Below are 18115 nucleotides of genomic sequence, written 5' to 3' on the forward strand. Positions count from 1 at the left end.
GAGGAAAGAGAAATTCCTTTTACATTACAAAATAATTCATTGTTATCAAGGCAGAGGTTTCCCTGAAGTGATTCTTTTAAGTACTGATTCCGTAGCGTCTGCATTGCTGCATTTCCACATATTCAGGGTTTTAGTTTGTTCATTCAACCTCTTAAAGATTTGTGATTGACAGCTACATTTGACAGGGAAAGGTGCTGGCATGTTCAATCTGCCTTTCATATGGAAACGATTTCCCATGTCACAAGGACTGGAGGATCTGCTGCTTATGTTGGAGTAAATATTTTATCTTCAGCGTCCGTTGATGAGGCTGACATAGATGCCTGAGAGGAACAGCCATCAAAACAGGAGTCGTACTTGATATCAAAACCTCTCGCAACATTTTGACCTTTGAGAAAAAAAGGATTTGGCTTTCTCCCCTCTCACTGGATCAGGTCCCTTCTACATATTGTGAATATATTACTCTTGAGATGGTTGGATGGGTACTTTGTTTTTCACAAGCTCAGATGTTCAGTGTTCGGGGTCATGTCTCTGTTTTGATTTTGTGAAGCATCACAGCATTGTATGTAGCAGTCAAAGCTTATGATTTTTTTTTTTCATGCAAGGGGGATGTGAGGGCGGAAAAGAAATATGTTCCTGTTAGACGATCACACACTGTGACAGCTTGATTCATGTTTGCTTAGACTGGATGACCAATACACAAAATGCTTCTACCTGACAATGGTCATCTGGAAAAGTAATTTGCCCTCCCCATCTGCTTTTCTGATCCAGCTACCGCCAACATTCTGACATATTTGACCACGTGTCTAACAACCTGTACAGCCAGAATTTAGATTGACTAGTCAAACAGTCTTGACAATAATATTTGTAACACAAGAAGCGTGCTTTGCATCATGGGGCAAAATTAAGACACATAATAGTGTGTTTCCTTGGCAACGGCAGGAGGGGATTATTGCTATGAAAGGCTCTCTTGAGGAGGTGAATAAGACTGAATGGAGCCTCTGAAGTGGGAGCGACAGATCTGGGCCAACTGTAGGAGTAAACCACCTCCAGAGTCTTCGCATCCATAATGGAATCTTCCAATGGGTCCAGTGACAGCACGGAGCACGAGCTCAACTCATGCTCCCAGTGCAAGGAGAGAGCTCGAGCTGCACTGTCAAAAATAATATTCTATGAAGAATCGGACAAGAAAATAAACGACATCACTATCATAATAAAATGGAAAGACACCGCGAATAGCTTTTGTATCACATCGTTCACCTACTGACTCAATGATGGATATAATTACAAGCTATTTTATTATCTTCTTGTGGGTGAAATGAACATGTTTCTATCCTAATAGATTCCACACAAAGATTCTGGACGCATGGAGAGATGTCAAAGTCAGCATGCTGCACATTTGAGTATTCTGGAAATTTGAGTGTTCATTGGCTCGCCGATAAAATGTCCGTAGTTCTGTCACTGGTCCAATATCAAGTTCTCAAGCCAATTCCAAAAGACGAGCCACATACACGCTATAATTTATTAATTTCAGACTGACTGATTTCAAATCATCCCAATCAGGAGGCACTTGAGAAATGTATACTTTTCCACTCAACACTTTAGATGGAATGGTAACGAGACTGTAATTATGTCATTAATTCATTTTCTAGTCAATCCACCACACACACACACTGATTCATAAACTCGTGGCCGAGCCTCAAGGACACTTCAGCATGGGCCTTTACATCGCCTGATGACCTATTACTCCTCCTCCGCCCCTCATTCTATTTTAACCGTATTAACTGTGGCCATAAGTGAGGGATCAATTAAAAAAAAGAAAATATCTCCCAATATAGAAATTTTCAGCCACCGTCGCGAGTAGCGATACCTTGAAATAAGGCAGGGTATTGGTTCTCGCCCATGTCTAGTTTTACTTCGTTCTGCCCTTCTGCATGTGTGCATTATTTTCTGCTGTCTTTCGTAATTTCACGTTTCTGAGCCAAACACACAGGGCATTGATCCAGATTTGGACTATCATGTTTGGGTAACTGTTCACTTTATTTAGCTTTCAATCAGTGGGACGTCATTTATTGAAGCAGTTGCAAAGGGAAGTAGTGCCGTTTAAGCCATTTTGACTACGAATAAGAAGGTATTGTCTAACTTTTATTAAGGGCTAAGTGGAGTAAGTTTTTACCTTTTGGGGAACTGTCCTTGCCATATACAAATTCAATTTACACACATTAGTATTAAAAAAGAGTAATAATAACTTCAAATGTGTGTAATGTAATTTCAAAACAAGGTCATAGATTTACAATGAAATAATTACCAGCAGTGACAGCTTCCTGCAATTACTGCTGAGGCCTCATATGACCTCTTCATATGTGCCCTGTCTTTCACCAGGCTTCCTGTCTTGCTCAGGATGGCTGCAGGGCGTACTGTTTATCTCCATGGTACCCAGTGTAAAACTTGATTCAACCCACCTTTTTTAAATAGTGGTTAATAGACGCTCCCACAAGGCAGGATGTCATTCTTGGACCACACAATTCCCATTTAGGTGGAGTCATTCTAAGTCAGCGGTCACACAGTAAAAACCCCACTCCCTTTTCTATCCCACAATTCACACTCAGTCATCCTCTTCTCTTCCTTTTGACATATTCATACAATTTACACACTTTTTCTGTTTTAGCAATATTTTGCCACTAACTACTACTTGCGTTGTTTCTCTCTGTGGTCCTCATTATCCTGATTGTTTTAGAGGGTGTGTCGATAAAAACAAATTTTAAAAACAGCTCAATATTAGTCATGTTTTCTTCCCGAGTTGGTTGCACTTTACTGCTGTTCATGAAAATTTTATACTTATTGTATATCCGGCAGATATGCATCATGTACCTGCCGTCATTTGTAGGGATGTAACGATAACAGCAATATCGTGATATCGCGATATTAAAAGTGCCACAATAACATTGTCGACATGTCACAATATTAAAAGCAGCACAGTTGTTAAAAAGGCGCGGTTGTGTGTAAGGTTGCATTTGCATGGTGGTAAGTCCATTATTGCAGTTTAATTTTAATACGGAATGATTTGACCACTGTAGCGGTTATCACTCCTATAAATCAGTTATACCACCAGCAAATATTTTTCAGCAAAAAACAAACATTGCTTTTGGCTCACTTCAGCCAAACACAACATTGTGAACTACATAGACCATGTTGCTTTGCGCTGCTGAGCCAATAGGAGCACATGACAGTGAAATCGCATTGCCTATTTCCCCATCACTGCTGTTATAATGTACAAAAACACAATATTGTGCATTTTTTCTCCCCAATATGAGCTTCTTCTTTTTTTTTAAACAAAACATTATTTTATTTATTTATTTTTTACAACATAATGAGTTTTTACACATCATGATCTTTTTTTATATCGCCAACCTCTCCACAATATCGTTCATATTGTGATGTTTGGATGTCGTTAGATCCCTAGACATTTGTGTGGGCATATAATATAACGAGACTTGTTATGTTAATGTCAATAATCTTCTATGGCCTTAAGTGTGCATCATACAGTATCACTATTTTGCTGTAATCATGACAGTTGACTGAATTGGCTTTATTTATGTGGTGAAAATATCTGTTTCTCCTTTCTAACTTCTATTTCCTTTGATTCATCCAGAACCAATAATGTCAAAAGGGCTATTTTCTCTCTGGACTTTAGCTCCGCTGCCTCACTCTTTTTTTAATACTCTCTCAGTATTCATTATTATTGAGCACATTTGAGAAGCCCACTGGCCTTGCGAAACAGGAAATTTAATGATAAGGCCTGTCCGTCAGTCTGCTGCACACATGACCACCGTGACACCCGTTTTAATTTGTAACATTACTCGATAGGCTGTCAAAAATATGAAAGGAGGTCTCAGTTGCCTAAGGTATGTATTTTCCCCTTTTGAGCAGCAGGTGTAACAATATTAGCTTTGGTTTATAAGAATTCCCAAATGGAGTGTGTTGGCGGAGATGTACAGCACAGCCAAGGTGGAATGTTATTTAGTTTGGTTTGGAATTTGGAGTGCAAAAGGACCGCATGTTTTGTGGTATTGCTATCAGGTCATAAGAAAAGGCCAAGTGATGCAGATCAGCGATGGGAACACATTTTGAACATGAAGGGAGGCGAAGCTAGATAAAAAGGATGGACTGTTGCATAACAAGGGAAACAAATCTTTTGACTGTTGTGACAAAAAATTCCTTCTACCGCCCAATTTCCACATAATCTCTGTTCTACGTGTATGCTCAACTAAATGTAACATTTAATTTCTTGTCTTTGTCCACTGTTTTTACACAGTTAAATACTAAGTAAGTAAATAACTTTCTTGTATGTAAAAGGGGCTAATAACTCACTAAAAAATTTTGATTTTGTGTTTAGAAGATGCTTAAGCCCTTACAGCAGCTTTCCCTGCTGCTTCCTTTCTGTTTTCCTCCTCTTGCTACTCTGCAATTTCAAGCACTCAGTCATTTAAGTGTTACGTAAAACCCTTAAGTAAACATAAACATCCCCCGTAGAATCTGCATTCCGCAGATACTTAAATCCTGTTTTTCACTGCATACACCCTCCTCTCACATACCGTATCTCTCTCCCATATCGGACATAAAATTGAGTGGCCTAAGGCATAGTGCTGTGCAGTGTGAAGTAGCCGAAAGATCAACTGTTGGGCTCAGCTCCCATCTGGTTCAAATCCAAGGGTTTTATTCTCACGCATTTTCCCCAGAAGCTCCCAGTGTCAGGTCTTCTAAATAGCTGTATCTTGGACAGAAGGGCTTTGACCCGGCGAAGAGGCGACATGCCTGGAAAGACAAGCTGACTTCTCAGACTTGATTTCTTATCCAGAGGATGTGGGGAGTAGGTTGTGATTTAAATTAAAATCAATAAATATTGAGGGAAGGGAGGACCTGCGCTTTTATTCTTTATTGTGGCGGGTACCGACCCTGAGGGGACCAACTTAGAGTTAGAGTCACAGTTAGTCAGTAAAATTATGCCATTGAGATGAAAAATGCTTGGACCTGTGATTCTAAAGCTCCTTTGTGGTTTCTGTCTGTATTACATGTCCTTCAAGTTCACACCATTCAGCTGGTTCCTTTTTATGTTATTCAAAACTCACTATAATTGGTTCTGCTATTGAAAGCACTGAATAAGCGATGATGTCAGTCTTTAACATGTCAGGCTCGCAGTGTGCGCCTCACCCACTCCGTCCAGCTCAATGGATTAAAAAACAAACAAAAAAACTTGTGGAGCTATTGGGCTGGCCTCAAGGGGCCCGCCCCCACCCCTGGCACTGTTGGCCATCTTCACTCTGCTGGGGCATTGGGGGTGGTGGTACTTCTGATTGATGTCATGGTACCAAAACTAGTATTATTAGATTAGTTTCAAACATGAGCACAAAGCCTCGGTTCAAAAGCATCTCATCGTATCCTCTGTTTTTGTTGTCGATCATTTTTCTTGATTCGTCACATTTCTTTTTGTCTATCAAGGCATTTCTTGTTCTGTCTCCTGTTCCAGATTGAGCTGTGTATCCATTCTCAAAACGTTTCCTTTCTGGCAAACATGAGCTCATTTCCTGGGCTCATATGCATTTAAAAAGGAGCAGGGGGCTCCTTGTGCATGGCTGAGGAATTGAACAAAGCAGCGGAGTGAATGTAAATACTCTTCCGTGGTCTGGAGAGTTGAATAATCAAATGTCACACTGCAAATTTCATGCATCCATTGACCGAAAGCTTGCTTTTAGTGTTAACTGATCTCTATGATTGAGTACATTTACTCTATAGATGGATATATCAGAAAATATCAATAAAAATTAGTTATTTTATATTTGTACAATTGTTTAAAAAAATGAATTCTTCCCTTGTTGCAGGACGAGTTGGATTTGACTGATAAGAATAGAGAGGCCATGTTCGCTTTGCCTGATGAGAAGAAATGGCAGATCTACTGCAGTAAAAAGAAGGTAAGTTCAATGGTCTTTTTTTTGTCTCAAAACTCTGGCTGTCCCTCTGTAGACTGGCTACCTACTCCCACAATGCCTCTCTGTCAGAGATGAATGTTTATTGAAGGGCAGCTTTCACCAGAGCCGGTTTTAAATCAACTTAGCCACATAGTCAGGCCCAAATCCAACTTCTCATTTCTGCTTTGGCAAAAACATTGTCGCTCTATGACGTCTGCAAGCTGCATGCACATAACTTAATGCACAAGATTTATCAGTTTGCAGATACATTTGGGTTCCAGATGAATATGAGACAAAAGTTCAAAATGCCAGCTTTTATTTCATGGCATTTACATCTAGATGTGTTAAACAACTCAGGACAGAGCACCATTTGTTTGAAGCCACCCACTTTTCAAATGAGCAAAAGTATTGAAACCAACATCATTAAATTAACTTAATTTATTATTTGGTTGTATAGTCGTTACTTATAATCACTGCATCAACCCTGAAACCCATTGACTTCACCAGACTTTTGTATTCTTCATTTGAAATGCTTTTCCAGACCTTTACTGCAGCCTTTTTCACTTTGTGTTTGTTTCTGGGGGGTTTCCCTCCAGTCTCCTCTTCAGGAGGTAAACTGCATGCTCTATTGGGTTAAGGGCTGGTGACTGACATTAAAACTAAAACATAATTTACACATACATTTTGGGATTTTCAAAATTTCAGTTAAAAAATGAATAATCAATTTATAGATTCGCATCGGGATTAATCCGTATCGAATGGAATTGTGACCTATGAATTGTGATACAGATTGAATCGCCAGGTACTAGGCAATTCACTCCCCTAGTTTTGGGTCATTGTCTTGTTGCATGATGGAGGTTCATCCCATTAGTTTTGGTTGCATTTTCTGTAAATTGACAGCCAAAATGGTTTTGTAGACTTCAGAATTTATTCTACTGCAACCATCATGATTTAATAATGTCCATTCCAGTACTTGAAAACTTAGTGGCGTCAAACAAAAGGTGCTCTTTCCCGAGTTGTTTAACAAATCTAGATGTGCTGTAAATACCTTCAAATCTAAGCCGCAATGCTGAACTTATTGAACTCAGGTTTTTGGGATGTCTGCATTCAGTTTCATATCAAAAACATTTAAAAGAAAAAAAAATGGACATAAGTGTTTTTCACATAGCAGCGACAATATTCATATTTTGACCTGAAACCCTGCAACATATAACAAAAACAAAGAAATTGTCCTTGTCGTTCTAATATTTGACTGTATTGTACATGAAAAACATTTGATACACAAGTATATGTCCTATCTGTGTTGTGCTGCTGTAACATAGTCAACATTCCACGAGCGCCACTTGAAATTCTGGTTAGCCCTCTATTTCACCCCCGTTCCCTCTCCAAAACATCTCCAATTTTCTTAATATCCTCTTCCCAAAAATTCCAGCCTCACTTTGTGGTCAAATATTCAGCAGGAAATTACATTGTGCTTGGAGAAAAAGAGTAATTCAGCTCCTCATTCTCTCTCCATAGAAAATTGAATAGATAATCTTAAACTTTCCCTTGTGCCTCTTTGGTAAATACAGCCAAGGGTGTGTGTTTTTTGTCTGGGAAGTAGAATGGCAATTGAAGCCTTCCTTTCTCCATCTAAAGCTTGAAGCTGATCTGATGGGGGAAGGAGTTGTAAACACATGCTGGTTTATGGGTCGGTAAGGTGCAGCACAGTTTTGAGTTACTATAAAAAGAAGAAACCATTTTGTAGCCTGTTCAGGTCTCATGGTGGAGTGGAGGTTGCATGGTATGCATTTAATTTATCAGGCACGCAGTTTTTTGGCAAAGAGCTTTGATACATGTGTTTTGATTTCATTATCATTAATTTCTATGTATATTTTGATGTTATAGAACTACACAATGAATGCATTTCATTAAGGTATTGGGAGGAACAACATTTCTAAATGGGTCATGAGCTGGAAAAAAGTTTCCTTTACCCTGGTTAAGAGATTTTAGTACTACTTCAAATGGCACAATGATTATTTTCACATTTGCTTGAAAAAAACCCAAATTCAGTTGTCTTGTAGTAATTCAGTTTTGTGAAGTACCTACACACATTCACATTATTAAAGCACATAGTCATCCATTCATAAAATATCCCAAACTATATTCCAGGTAATGCCAAATCTGCGCTCTGACTTTTGACCTTCCCTATATTCACACCCGTTGCCATGGGCAGGCTATAGGGGTCCGTGCCCGCCCACCAAGATGATTGTGCCCCCCCCCCCCCCATTTGAGGCATGGATCTCTAAAATGGTTCTCCTTTTTTTTTTTTCATTCATTCTGTTTCACACTCTTATGTCCGAGTGTCAGTAAAGGCAACACAGGTCTCGTGTTGAAGGAGGTACGTTACATCCGTGCAGTGTAGTGGTGTGGTTTTGTTTGATTGATGGCCAGTCTTATCTGCAACAGCCATCACAGCCTTACTGAAAATAATGTTAGGTAGGCCTACGCTAACTTATACGCGACGAATACGTCAATGCTGGCGTACAAGACTCAAGTACATTTTGTACAAGTGAAGCTGCAAGTTTCCGAGGACGCTGGTGCACAAGAGGCAAGTGAGGAGGGACATACTACAAACTACATTCGTGTCAGCAACTAAAGAGCCACTTGAAAAAATTAACTACGGGAGCCACATATCGCTTGAAAAACAAAAAGGAGGTTGGATTTTGCTTTCCTTTCTGCTGCAGACACCATTCAAACAGGTGGCCCGTTCCAAGCAATATGTCCGCACATCCGCCATATTAGATGTGGCAATTGTATTCGCCATTAAATAATTAGTGAGATTGAGTTAGAATGGGATTATGTAATCAAAGGTAATGGTTCCTTATTAATCCAATGAGTTGTGGCTTGATGATACATCTCCAAGGAGAAACATCTTTACAAATAGCTTCACTTTGCCTCATCCAATATGGCTGCGGCGTCAATGTACTCACGATGGCGTTACCAGCTACTGGATGTGTATGTACTGTAAATGCTGGCTATGCTAATACTGTCAGCGAGCGCCATTCAATGGATAGATGCATGGCAGTGTTATGTAAATGTATCCAAACATATGGGGCAAATTAATGCTGTCTGTAGGGTATTCATAATAATTTGGCCCGCCCATGCATTTCATGTGCATTAAGCCTGGGCTCTGGTGACGGGTCTGCCTATATTACAGAGTTTGAAATAATTTCCCCTGTTCAGGTTAGAGGTGAAACAAAAAGAAAATGAAGAGCCAAACCGTGGTTGTCCAGGTCAGAAACTTGGAGGAAGGGCTAAACAAATCTTTCATTCACGGAGTCCATGTATACTGTCATCGAAGTCCCACAAATTTAGAGTGTTATACGGTTGTTTAGCCAAGCAGACAACACAGTAGTGCCCTGTCTTCTTTGGAATTACAGCGTAGCAGAGATTTGAACATAGGCCGCAAAATGTTGCTCAGTCTTTCCTGTCTGTGACAAACACTGGTTCCCTTGTGGCCCTCTGCTTGGCGACGTCGGTTACTGTGTTTGAATAACACAGTGACCAAGAGACAACCTAACTTTTATTCACCTCCAAAACAAACTAATAGCTAATGTAGCTTACCCCTGAAGGAATGCCAGTTGTGTTTCATTGCCGTCTAGTTAAATTAATGTGATCCAAATCTGGTGGTTTGTATGCTTTCAGATAAACGAGCCAAGTAAAAGTAAAGGTTTCTTTGTGGCTTCAAGCTGGCTTCATGATACAATTTAGGCCCTAATGTTAGGAGGTTGACTTTTCAATAGTTTCCTTGAGTGTAGCAGTGAAGTCATAAAGCTGTCAAAAGAGCAGTAGAATGTTTCTCCAGACCGATTTATTCTTAAGTCCTATGCAAGTTTGAATTTTATAACATGAAAACAATGAAGCATCTTGATATAACACGACAATCAGTTGAAATGCTAATGCATTTTTAAGCAATCTAACATCTAATGCAAGTCTAAGAAGAAGTTAATTACCGCAAATGGACTGTAAAAAGAAATCACCCGACATTAACTTTGATGACACCTGGCGAGGCGACATGTATGGTGATGCTGTGGTCTTATTACTTCTAATGTGAGTCCACTTAACCTGATGTCCTTCCTGTTCTTTATCTCTTAAAACCATTATTAAAGCAAAAACAGACATGTTTATTACAACAAGCATGAATCATATCACTTTGCCAAGAAACTGTCCCTCTGCCTGATGAGTTAGCCTAATCAATACAATTGCTTTCTGCATTTTTATCACTGAAACTGCAATGTCAAAGATGATTACTGCAATGCTGTTACCAACCTGCTCTTTTTGTAAACAAACATTATTATTGTTCCTCTTTTTGTAATTCTTGTCATAAGTTGTGTAAACAAATTAGCATAAATATGGACAAACTATGGTACAACATCATGTCAGGGCCTTCAGGCTTTACATTAGCTGTTCATATCAGCACCTATGATCTCAGCTACAGCCAGCGGTTATGATCTCGATCAGTGTGTGTTATTTTTATATGTGTGCTATGAAACATAACTGGCATTTGTGTGCCCCATTCCTGTTAGGAACTGCGGGTATGCACTATGCAGGACTGTTTTGTGTATCTATGAGCCTCTTCATATAGATTATTATTACTGATAATCGTTCAGTACTTGGAGCCAAACAGCATCTGTAATTGTCATTATAAGTGCTGCTCTGACACAATTATAACAGGACATTTTAAGACTTTTAAGAGTATAGTCGTTATTTTGAGAAAGGAACATTTTGTCGTTTGATTCCTTTACTAATGCCAAAGGACTTAAAACCCACATAACTGTCTCAAGTAACTGTGCGTGAAGGATCCCAGTCAAAGACATTCTTGAGGCTGCACTTATGTGATGCTGGTAACTTGTAAGAAATGGCAAATATTACATAATTTCCAAGAACTCAATATCCTGTCCATTTCCTGTCTTTGTAGGTGAGATTTTAAATCCTAGCTGCCGTATATTACATACCCTTTTTCCCTACAATGAAAACAGTTGTGTCCAACTAATAAAGACTGTAAGGTCAATCTTCAGTTTGGATGGGCACATTTGTCTCATGCAACTGTGGAATATGGCTTTTGTGACGACAGAGGGGAGTGATAGGTTGTGTCTTCCACTTTGTGATTTTGTCATTAAAAAGTAACTAACAACAAATCCAGTCCCTTTTTGTTTTTATCTTTTTTTATTGGATACTTTTGGAGATTCTGTAACTCCTTCTAGGGTGGGAGATGTTTGCTCTGCAAATGAATTGCACTTGCCCAAAGCCACCATACTGGCTGATTTAACCATACGGTCCTACCTCGATAGGCACTCCAGAGACACAATTTTTTGCATACAAACAATTAAAAAGTCGATTTTTGATTCCCTTTAATAGTACCATAAGTGGCCCACATTTACAAATCTAGAAATAGTGAGGTGCTTTGTGCCTCCTCCCTATTGTATTGCCTAAATGGCACTGTATTTTGGGTACAACTGTCGCTGAGAGAATATTTGCATGTGTCCCATTTCTCTGCAAACATTGACTTTAAAGGTACATTAAGTGTATGTAGTACTTTTAGTAGTCTGCAAATTCTATTATTGTCAGAGCAGCATTGTAGGCTGTTGAGTAAGGCTTCTTATATAACGGAAAGGGATCTGAAATGTGTAATTTCATCTCATCCTGCAACCAGTCCGACTTGAAAATCCAATCATCTGACACGCGCATAGTAAAATATTTGAACTCTAGCTACAGCCAACTATTTCTCTTCCCAGTAAGACCCATCAAAATTTAGTTGTATGAAGAGGAATATCCTACAGAATTAGAATACTTGACAGTCTGCTGGGAATTCTTGTCCACCTCTGCTCCAGCTTTGAATGTAAATCGTTTTTAATGTCAACAGACACGTGGAATGTATGCTGCCGTGTGAGTGAGCTTCTGCCATTGAATGAAGGGCTAGCTGCTCCTATGTCTCAGCTGAGCATGCAAGTGGAATGTTTACTGCCAGGACAGGGACAAAATATGACTCGCAGCATTTTTAATACAATAAAATTAAAATATTCTAATATCTCATCTTTTTGGCAATAATATAAAAGTATACATCAAGTGCAAGCAAATTCATTCTTTTTTCCTCTAAATTTCAGTTTTCAATAGGGAGTTAGGATTTATTTTCCAGGTTTTATTGATATGAAAAGCCTGACAAGAATAACAGTGTTCTACCAATGTTCCTAGCCTAGGCTAAGCAAGAGCAGATGTAAATGAGGAACATGGTCTCTGGTTTTCTCATGGCATCACACAAGCTACAACTGGCCAGGACAAATTGATCTCATACAGACCTCTTTGAAAATCCTCGCAACGATAATGTGTTAGTCTGGAATTCAGTTGTGACCTAGTTATCTTGGTCTTGGTTGTTTTATTCATTTTTGCTACAGAAATAACTATCCATGTTTCTTTATTTAAGCGTCTTCTTCATAAAGGAATACAACACCAAAATCCGTAAAGGTATCTGTGCCAAAATGATTGTACAAAATATCTCAGACTTAATGAGCATTTTGGGCTGTTTGGTCATCTTCTTCCTCCAGTCATCACTCCTAAGGTGGTACATTCAGAAGATTTGATTTGAGTTTTCAAATCTCTAAATCAATGTTTGATGGTTTGTTTGTGTCCCTGGACAGGAACAAGAGGACCCGAACAAGCTAGCAACAAGCTGGCCTGACTACTACATTGACCGAATCAACTCAATGGCTGCTGTAAGTCTTACTTCTTTTCAATGGAATTCCTAAATAAATTATATTCCTGATAAATCCCAGCGGCCCCACTACATCTTCAGTTTCCTCCATGTCCAAGTATGGGACTGAGAGGTTACTATTTATTTGTTGGGGAGGTTTGTTGCGACTACGTGACCAAATTCCATCAGTGCGACCCCAGCATTCTCCCACACTGTGATGACAAACAGGCCAGTTTTAAACGCAACAGTCAGTGGGAATGGCTGTCGGAGGCCAAGATGGAAATGCTCATTACTTCGAGCTGTGATTTTTTGTATTTTTTTGGGGGGCTGCCAATGTAAACAAGTAGTCAGTCAGCCATGCTCTCTGTATTATTTTAAGCACAACTGCTGCTATAGTTGTTGTGTCTCATTGTACATTAGGCCACTGACCAATTTGCGCCATGGACCCATCAGCTGGAAACCATGTGGATGGACTGACTACACAAATATTTGGAGATCATAAAAAACTTCAAGTGTCATTTTAAGGAAGTAAAAGCTAGCACAAACCACAAAAACAAATCTAGTGTTTATAAATATATGTATATACAGCATATATATATATATATATATATATATATATATATATATATATATATATATATATATATATATATATATATATATATATATATATATAATATTCTGTATATATATATATATATATATAATATTAGAGCCTTAGTCATTGCATCATATCGATAATTAACTTGAGATTAATCGCACATTTCAGATCTTTTCATTTTCAATCAAATATTTCTGCAAGTTTTTAATATTCTAAATAACATAAGTAGACACATTTATTTACCTTATACAAATAGGAGTATGTTTACAGAAATTCATAGTTATTTGCAGTTATAAAGATAGACTATGCATATTAAAATGAGTGTTGAGGTAATTTGTTCTGCCACTAGATAGCATTAGTGTTGGATGTTTGTCACAGGAACAGAATTAATATTTTCAAATTAATTAGAACACTAAGCAACTCATAGACTCCTGCCCATTTTTTTCATTGTAAATTACAACTAGTCCCCAACTAGTTTTTTTTTGTTGAATAAAATACGCCTCACATCTAAAGAGTAACAGACTTGTAGTCACTCCAAGTAACAAGACTGTCATACACTCGGCTCTTGGTTCTCAGAGGGTTCTGGTCATGCCCTTGCAAACTCTTTGAGCGCTGTAGCAACCTTGCTCGGTGCTAACTGCTCACCGTCATCCTACCAAGTGCGTTCCCCTCTCAAATCAGGGAAGTGCTTCACAGTCCAAATGGCTCCTCCACTCTAGCTTGCTGCTCTTTATTCATTGTTTATATTGGCTGCAATGCATTTCTAGAGGATAATTCATACGTGGATGTGTCTGCTGCATTGCGACCAGAATTCTCCAAAACAAGAGCTAAAATCAGCGTTTAAAAATCTGTAGCGTTAAAGGTAATAATACGTTAACGCGCTATTTTGGACACCCCTAATGTGTGCGTGTGTGTGTGTGTGCATACTGTATATGTATGTATATGTATATGTATATATATATATATATATATATATATATATATACACACACATACATATACAACTCATCTGTGTATTATATTAAAAAAATAGTTGTGATGAGAAATTATCCACTTTAATTTTAAATAAGAAGTCTCCTGTTGTAAGTTGTATGTCAGCTGACTCTTAATAGATCAGCAGCATTTCTTCCCCTTCCGCAATCTATTTTTTACTCACTCCCGTTATTCCTCCTCCACAGTACTCCTTGCAGCATCTTGACAAGTGAGTGTTTAAATAATTTGGAGTTGATTTGTTTGACAGTGACTTCACATCTTGGCTCCCATTAGAGCTCACCAGAGAAAACTTTCTTTCCACAGTAGCCGAGTTATTGGATGAGCTCATTTTTGCTTCAAGATCCGCAAGATTACCCAACAACCCAGCATCTTGGTGTTCATTCATAAAATCATGTCACAATCGTGTCCCTGAAATCGTTTATTGCCCACTGAGTGATACAGTATTTCAAATGTTCTTGTGGTAACTGTGATGAGTTTTTTTTTTTTATATTTTTTTTTTTACCCAGTTTAGCATCAGCGCTCACTTGGTTAAGGACCACGGCAGTGGGAAAATGGTATTTATATTAACAATATCCTGAACTGGCTAGTGCTACAAATGGTTTATTCAACCAAGATGTCCAGTTGCCTTCAATTTTAAAATGTTTACTGGAATCAACATATTTTCTACACAAACATGGCTCCAATTAAGAGTATAATTATTTGTACTCATTGCTCACTCAGTTAATGAAGCATTAACGCTTAAGGGCATCTTTTTGGCTCAAAGGGGGGGTATTTCACAAATACTCATTCAGGGGAATACCCTCTGCTGGTGTACCAACTGGTTTTAATAAAATCACCATGTGCAAACCGGACCCAGGGTAGAATGCGCTTACAAATAACAGATGTCGAAATGTTTGGCAAGACTCGTACCAGAGTGAACTTAGCATGCAGTTCGTCTCCCCGACATTTGTGTGTCCGACTTCCCGTTGACTCACAAAGTATTCATTGCCAGAGCTTCTTGGCGTTGAGTGTTTCAAGCATCTGGACGTAGAGCTTAGTCGACACAATAGTTGTTTTGACTGAGCTGTTTCTCGATTAAACATTCACACATTGGACAGACAAGATGTGTTGTAAAGTAGTCAAACATGTGGAGACTAGGCGGCTATTGTTAGGTCATATGTCCGTTCTCGCCGTGGAATATTTACACCCGCCTTACGTCTAGATGTCCTGTTAACGGGTTATGTTTAAGAAAATGGGAGCCGTCTTTTAAATAAATATCTCTTCAGTCAATTAATAGGCAGCCACTGTAACTTGCGTACTGGTAAAACACACTCTTTGAAATGTAGCTTCAATGGAAAAAGACCACAGATTAAACAGAAGACCTTGTGGTCCTGTTTGATGTAAAGTCGGAATGTCTTAACACTAACAGGACGAGGACCTGTTATTTTCTGACATCTTGATTTCAGCTATTAGCAATAGCATACTGGGGTTTCTCAAAGCAAAACAATGTAACATCAAGGCAGACTGGTGTACTTCTGGTGTTTAAATGATTCACCAGACCCAAACCTGTGTTTTTCCATTTTCTCGCCAGATGCAGACCCTGTTTGCCTTTGATGAGGAGGAAATGGAAATGAGGAACAAGGTGGTGGAAGATCTGAAGACAGCGCTTCGGACTCAGCCAATGAGGTAACCTGTGAGCAAATTATCTCCTTTAGACAAAAGTTAAATTCTCAAAGTGACTTTTAAAAATAAGTGATACAACTGCTTATTTATAAATTTAAAAAAGCTTCTTTTTTTTTTTCAATGCAATTACAATGAAGCTCAGTTATTTGAGTATTTTTGCTATTTGCATCCGGCACAGGCGCGATCCGATCCCCCTTCAATAGCGGAGATCTACTGTAATGTAGTTAGTCCAAAATAGAATATTGAATGTTAGACCGGATTATTATTTGATTGCCTGAGGCTGTTTATGTGTTGAAATGAGATTAAAATACATTATTTAAGTGTTATTTTTAGATCATTGTGATCTTCTGTACCTCAACATGGTCCTCAGCAGCTGTTTGGACACAATTATCAGCATGCTATATGAAACAAACTGCCCCCTTTTTCCCATCAGCAGCTGCTCAAGTTGTTGTCTTTCAACTAGGGCCAGTTGAATGATGTATTGGTCTGGAACTAGGTTGTGTGTTGTTTTTTCTGTAAGTGAGCCATGATGTGACAAACCTCATGTGTAGAGTGACAAATACTCCAACTAGACCAGACTTTGTGTCTGGGTCACGTCTGGGTTTTGGATGGCTATGCGGCCGTCATAGGATGCAAGCACTCTCACTACAGAGTGACCGTTCACATCTGTGGGTAACCAAACGGACGTTAATGCAAATTAAATCCATTATCACATTATTCATATTCTTCTGAAGAAAGGAGATATACAAACTAATCAGAGGTTGCATGTCTTCAGTTTCAGATTTATTTTTTAAGTCGACACTTCCATTTTGTTCCTCTACATTGGTCCTCACCTATCCATGCTGCACATTCAGAAAAAAATGACAAATTAAATAGATTGAGTAAAAAAAAAAAAGATTAGGTGTATGTAAAATTATGAGCACAACTGTAAATGTACAAAAGCTGAATGTTACTTAATGACTTAAAAAATGCAATGAATGGTCACCAAAATTCACATGCACCTCTCTACTCATGTCAACTTCAACCTCTAAAAATATCACAACAATTGATTGCTACAGTATTATAGATTTTTTGGGCATTAAACCTTTTGCTCATCATACAGTGTGCTCATAAGTTTACATACGCCAAGGGTATGTAAACTTTCAAGCACAACTCTAGATACTATTAATTCTTCTCAATAGTACATATTGTACTATGTCGGAAAAGCTTGACACGTTCCCCAGTTTTTCATTCTTCCATTTAACTAACCTTGTAAAATTGTAGTGAGTGACTGTGATTGTAGTGAGTCTCCATTACTCATAATGGCCCCTGTGAGGATGTGGATCGTTACTCATTAAGTCATAGCCATTATATTCTCAGCAGTGTTGTGGGTTCCAGAGATTGGGTGTTCAGGGAAATTATGTGATTAAGGTAATGAGAGAGATATGCTCGTTTGTGTATAAATCATAAGTTTATCGATCCCATGGAGGGGTTTATTTTCACTTTCATAAAGGTTCATTCTTGATGTGGTCTCTGATAATATCTGAAGGGATTGTTTGTGTCAAATGTGACAAAGCACATCAGTTTCATCTAAACAACTTGTATATGTGTGACACTTTCATTGCAGTATCTCATTCTGTCTGTGCACCATTTAAATTCATGGCTTTGTTGGGCCACTGTCGGCTGAAGTCCCTCCTTCCCTCTGCCGTTTCAGAGCGGCAGCTGCTGTGTAGCGTGACAAGGCTCGCCTGTGCCCTCAGACCTCTTTTTTTGCTTGGTCACAGAGCAAAAACATATGGTGGACATGCAGGGAACCAGGTGGCAAGGACAGACGCAACATTGCTAGCAAACAGCCACTTCAAAACTTAACAGCTGGATGCAAGCATGTCCGCCTTGATGTCTTTAAAATCTCATCATACCGCCAGATGCTTCTGAGAAGGGACGGCATCCAACCTTGTTCACTTTTCTGCTGTGCTAAAAAAAAGCAATTATTTTTCGACCAAATTAATGCTCTACATCTGCCCTGATGTTCCTATCCATGAAGAAGGTTTTATTTTTAAACAACATTTTGATTTTTGCTAATCTGTAAAGAGACATGGTCACAAAGACCCGTTTGAACTTTCCTCTGTCCTCTGACTAAGTTGATCGCCTCGACATGAGTGCTAATCCAAGATCCAATAACTATCC

The 18115-nt window shown here is 38.7% G+C and overlaps 1 protein-coding gene across 2 annotated transcripts in view; it reads left to right on the plus strand.

The window, feature by feature from the left end:
• Window positions 1-18115, plus strand: part of daam2 (dishevelled associated activator of morphogenesis 2) — a 92372-nt gene that overhangs the window by 38367 nt on the left and 35890 nt on the right. For both annotated transcript variants that reach the window (XM_086094773.1, XM_086094774.1), the window contains exons 3-5: window positions 5877-5966; window positions 12641-12715; window positions 15858-15952. In XM_086094773.1, the coding sequence (XP_085950899.1) occupies window positions 5877-5966; window positions 12641-12715; window positions 15858-15952 (260 nt within the window). The remainder of the gene's footprint in view (window positions 1-5876; window positions 5967-12640; window positions 12716-15857; window positions 15953-18115) is intronic.

Source organism: Leptonotus elevatus, chromosome 14, assembly GCF_054856555.1.
Source record: "Leptonotus elevatus isolate MCC_2025b chromosome 14, RoL_Lele_1.0, whole genome shotgun sequence".
NCBI classification, from domain to species: Eukaryota; Metazoa; Chordata; class Actinopteri; order Syngnathiformes; family Syngnathidae; genus Leptonotus; species Leptonotus elevatus.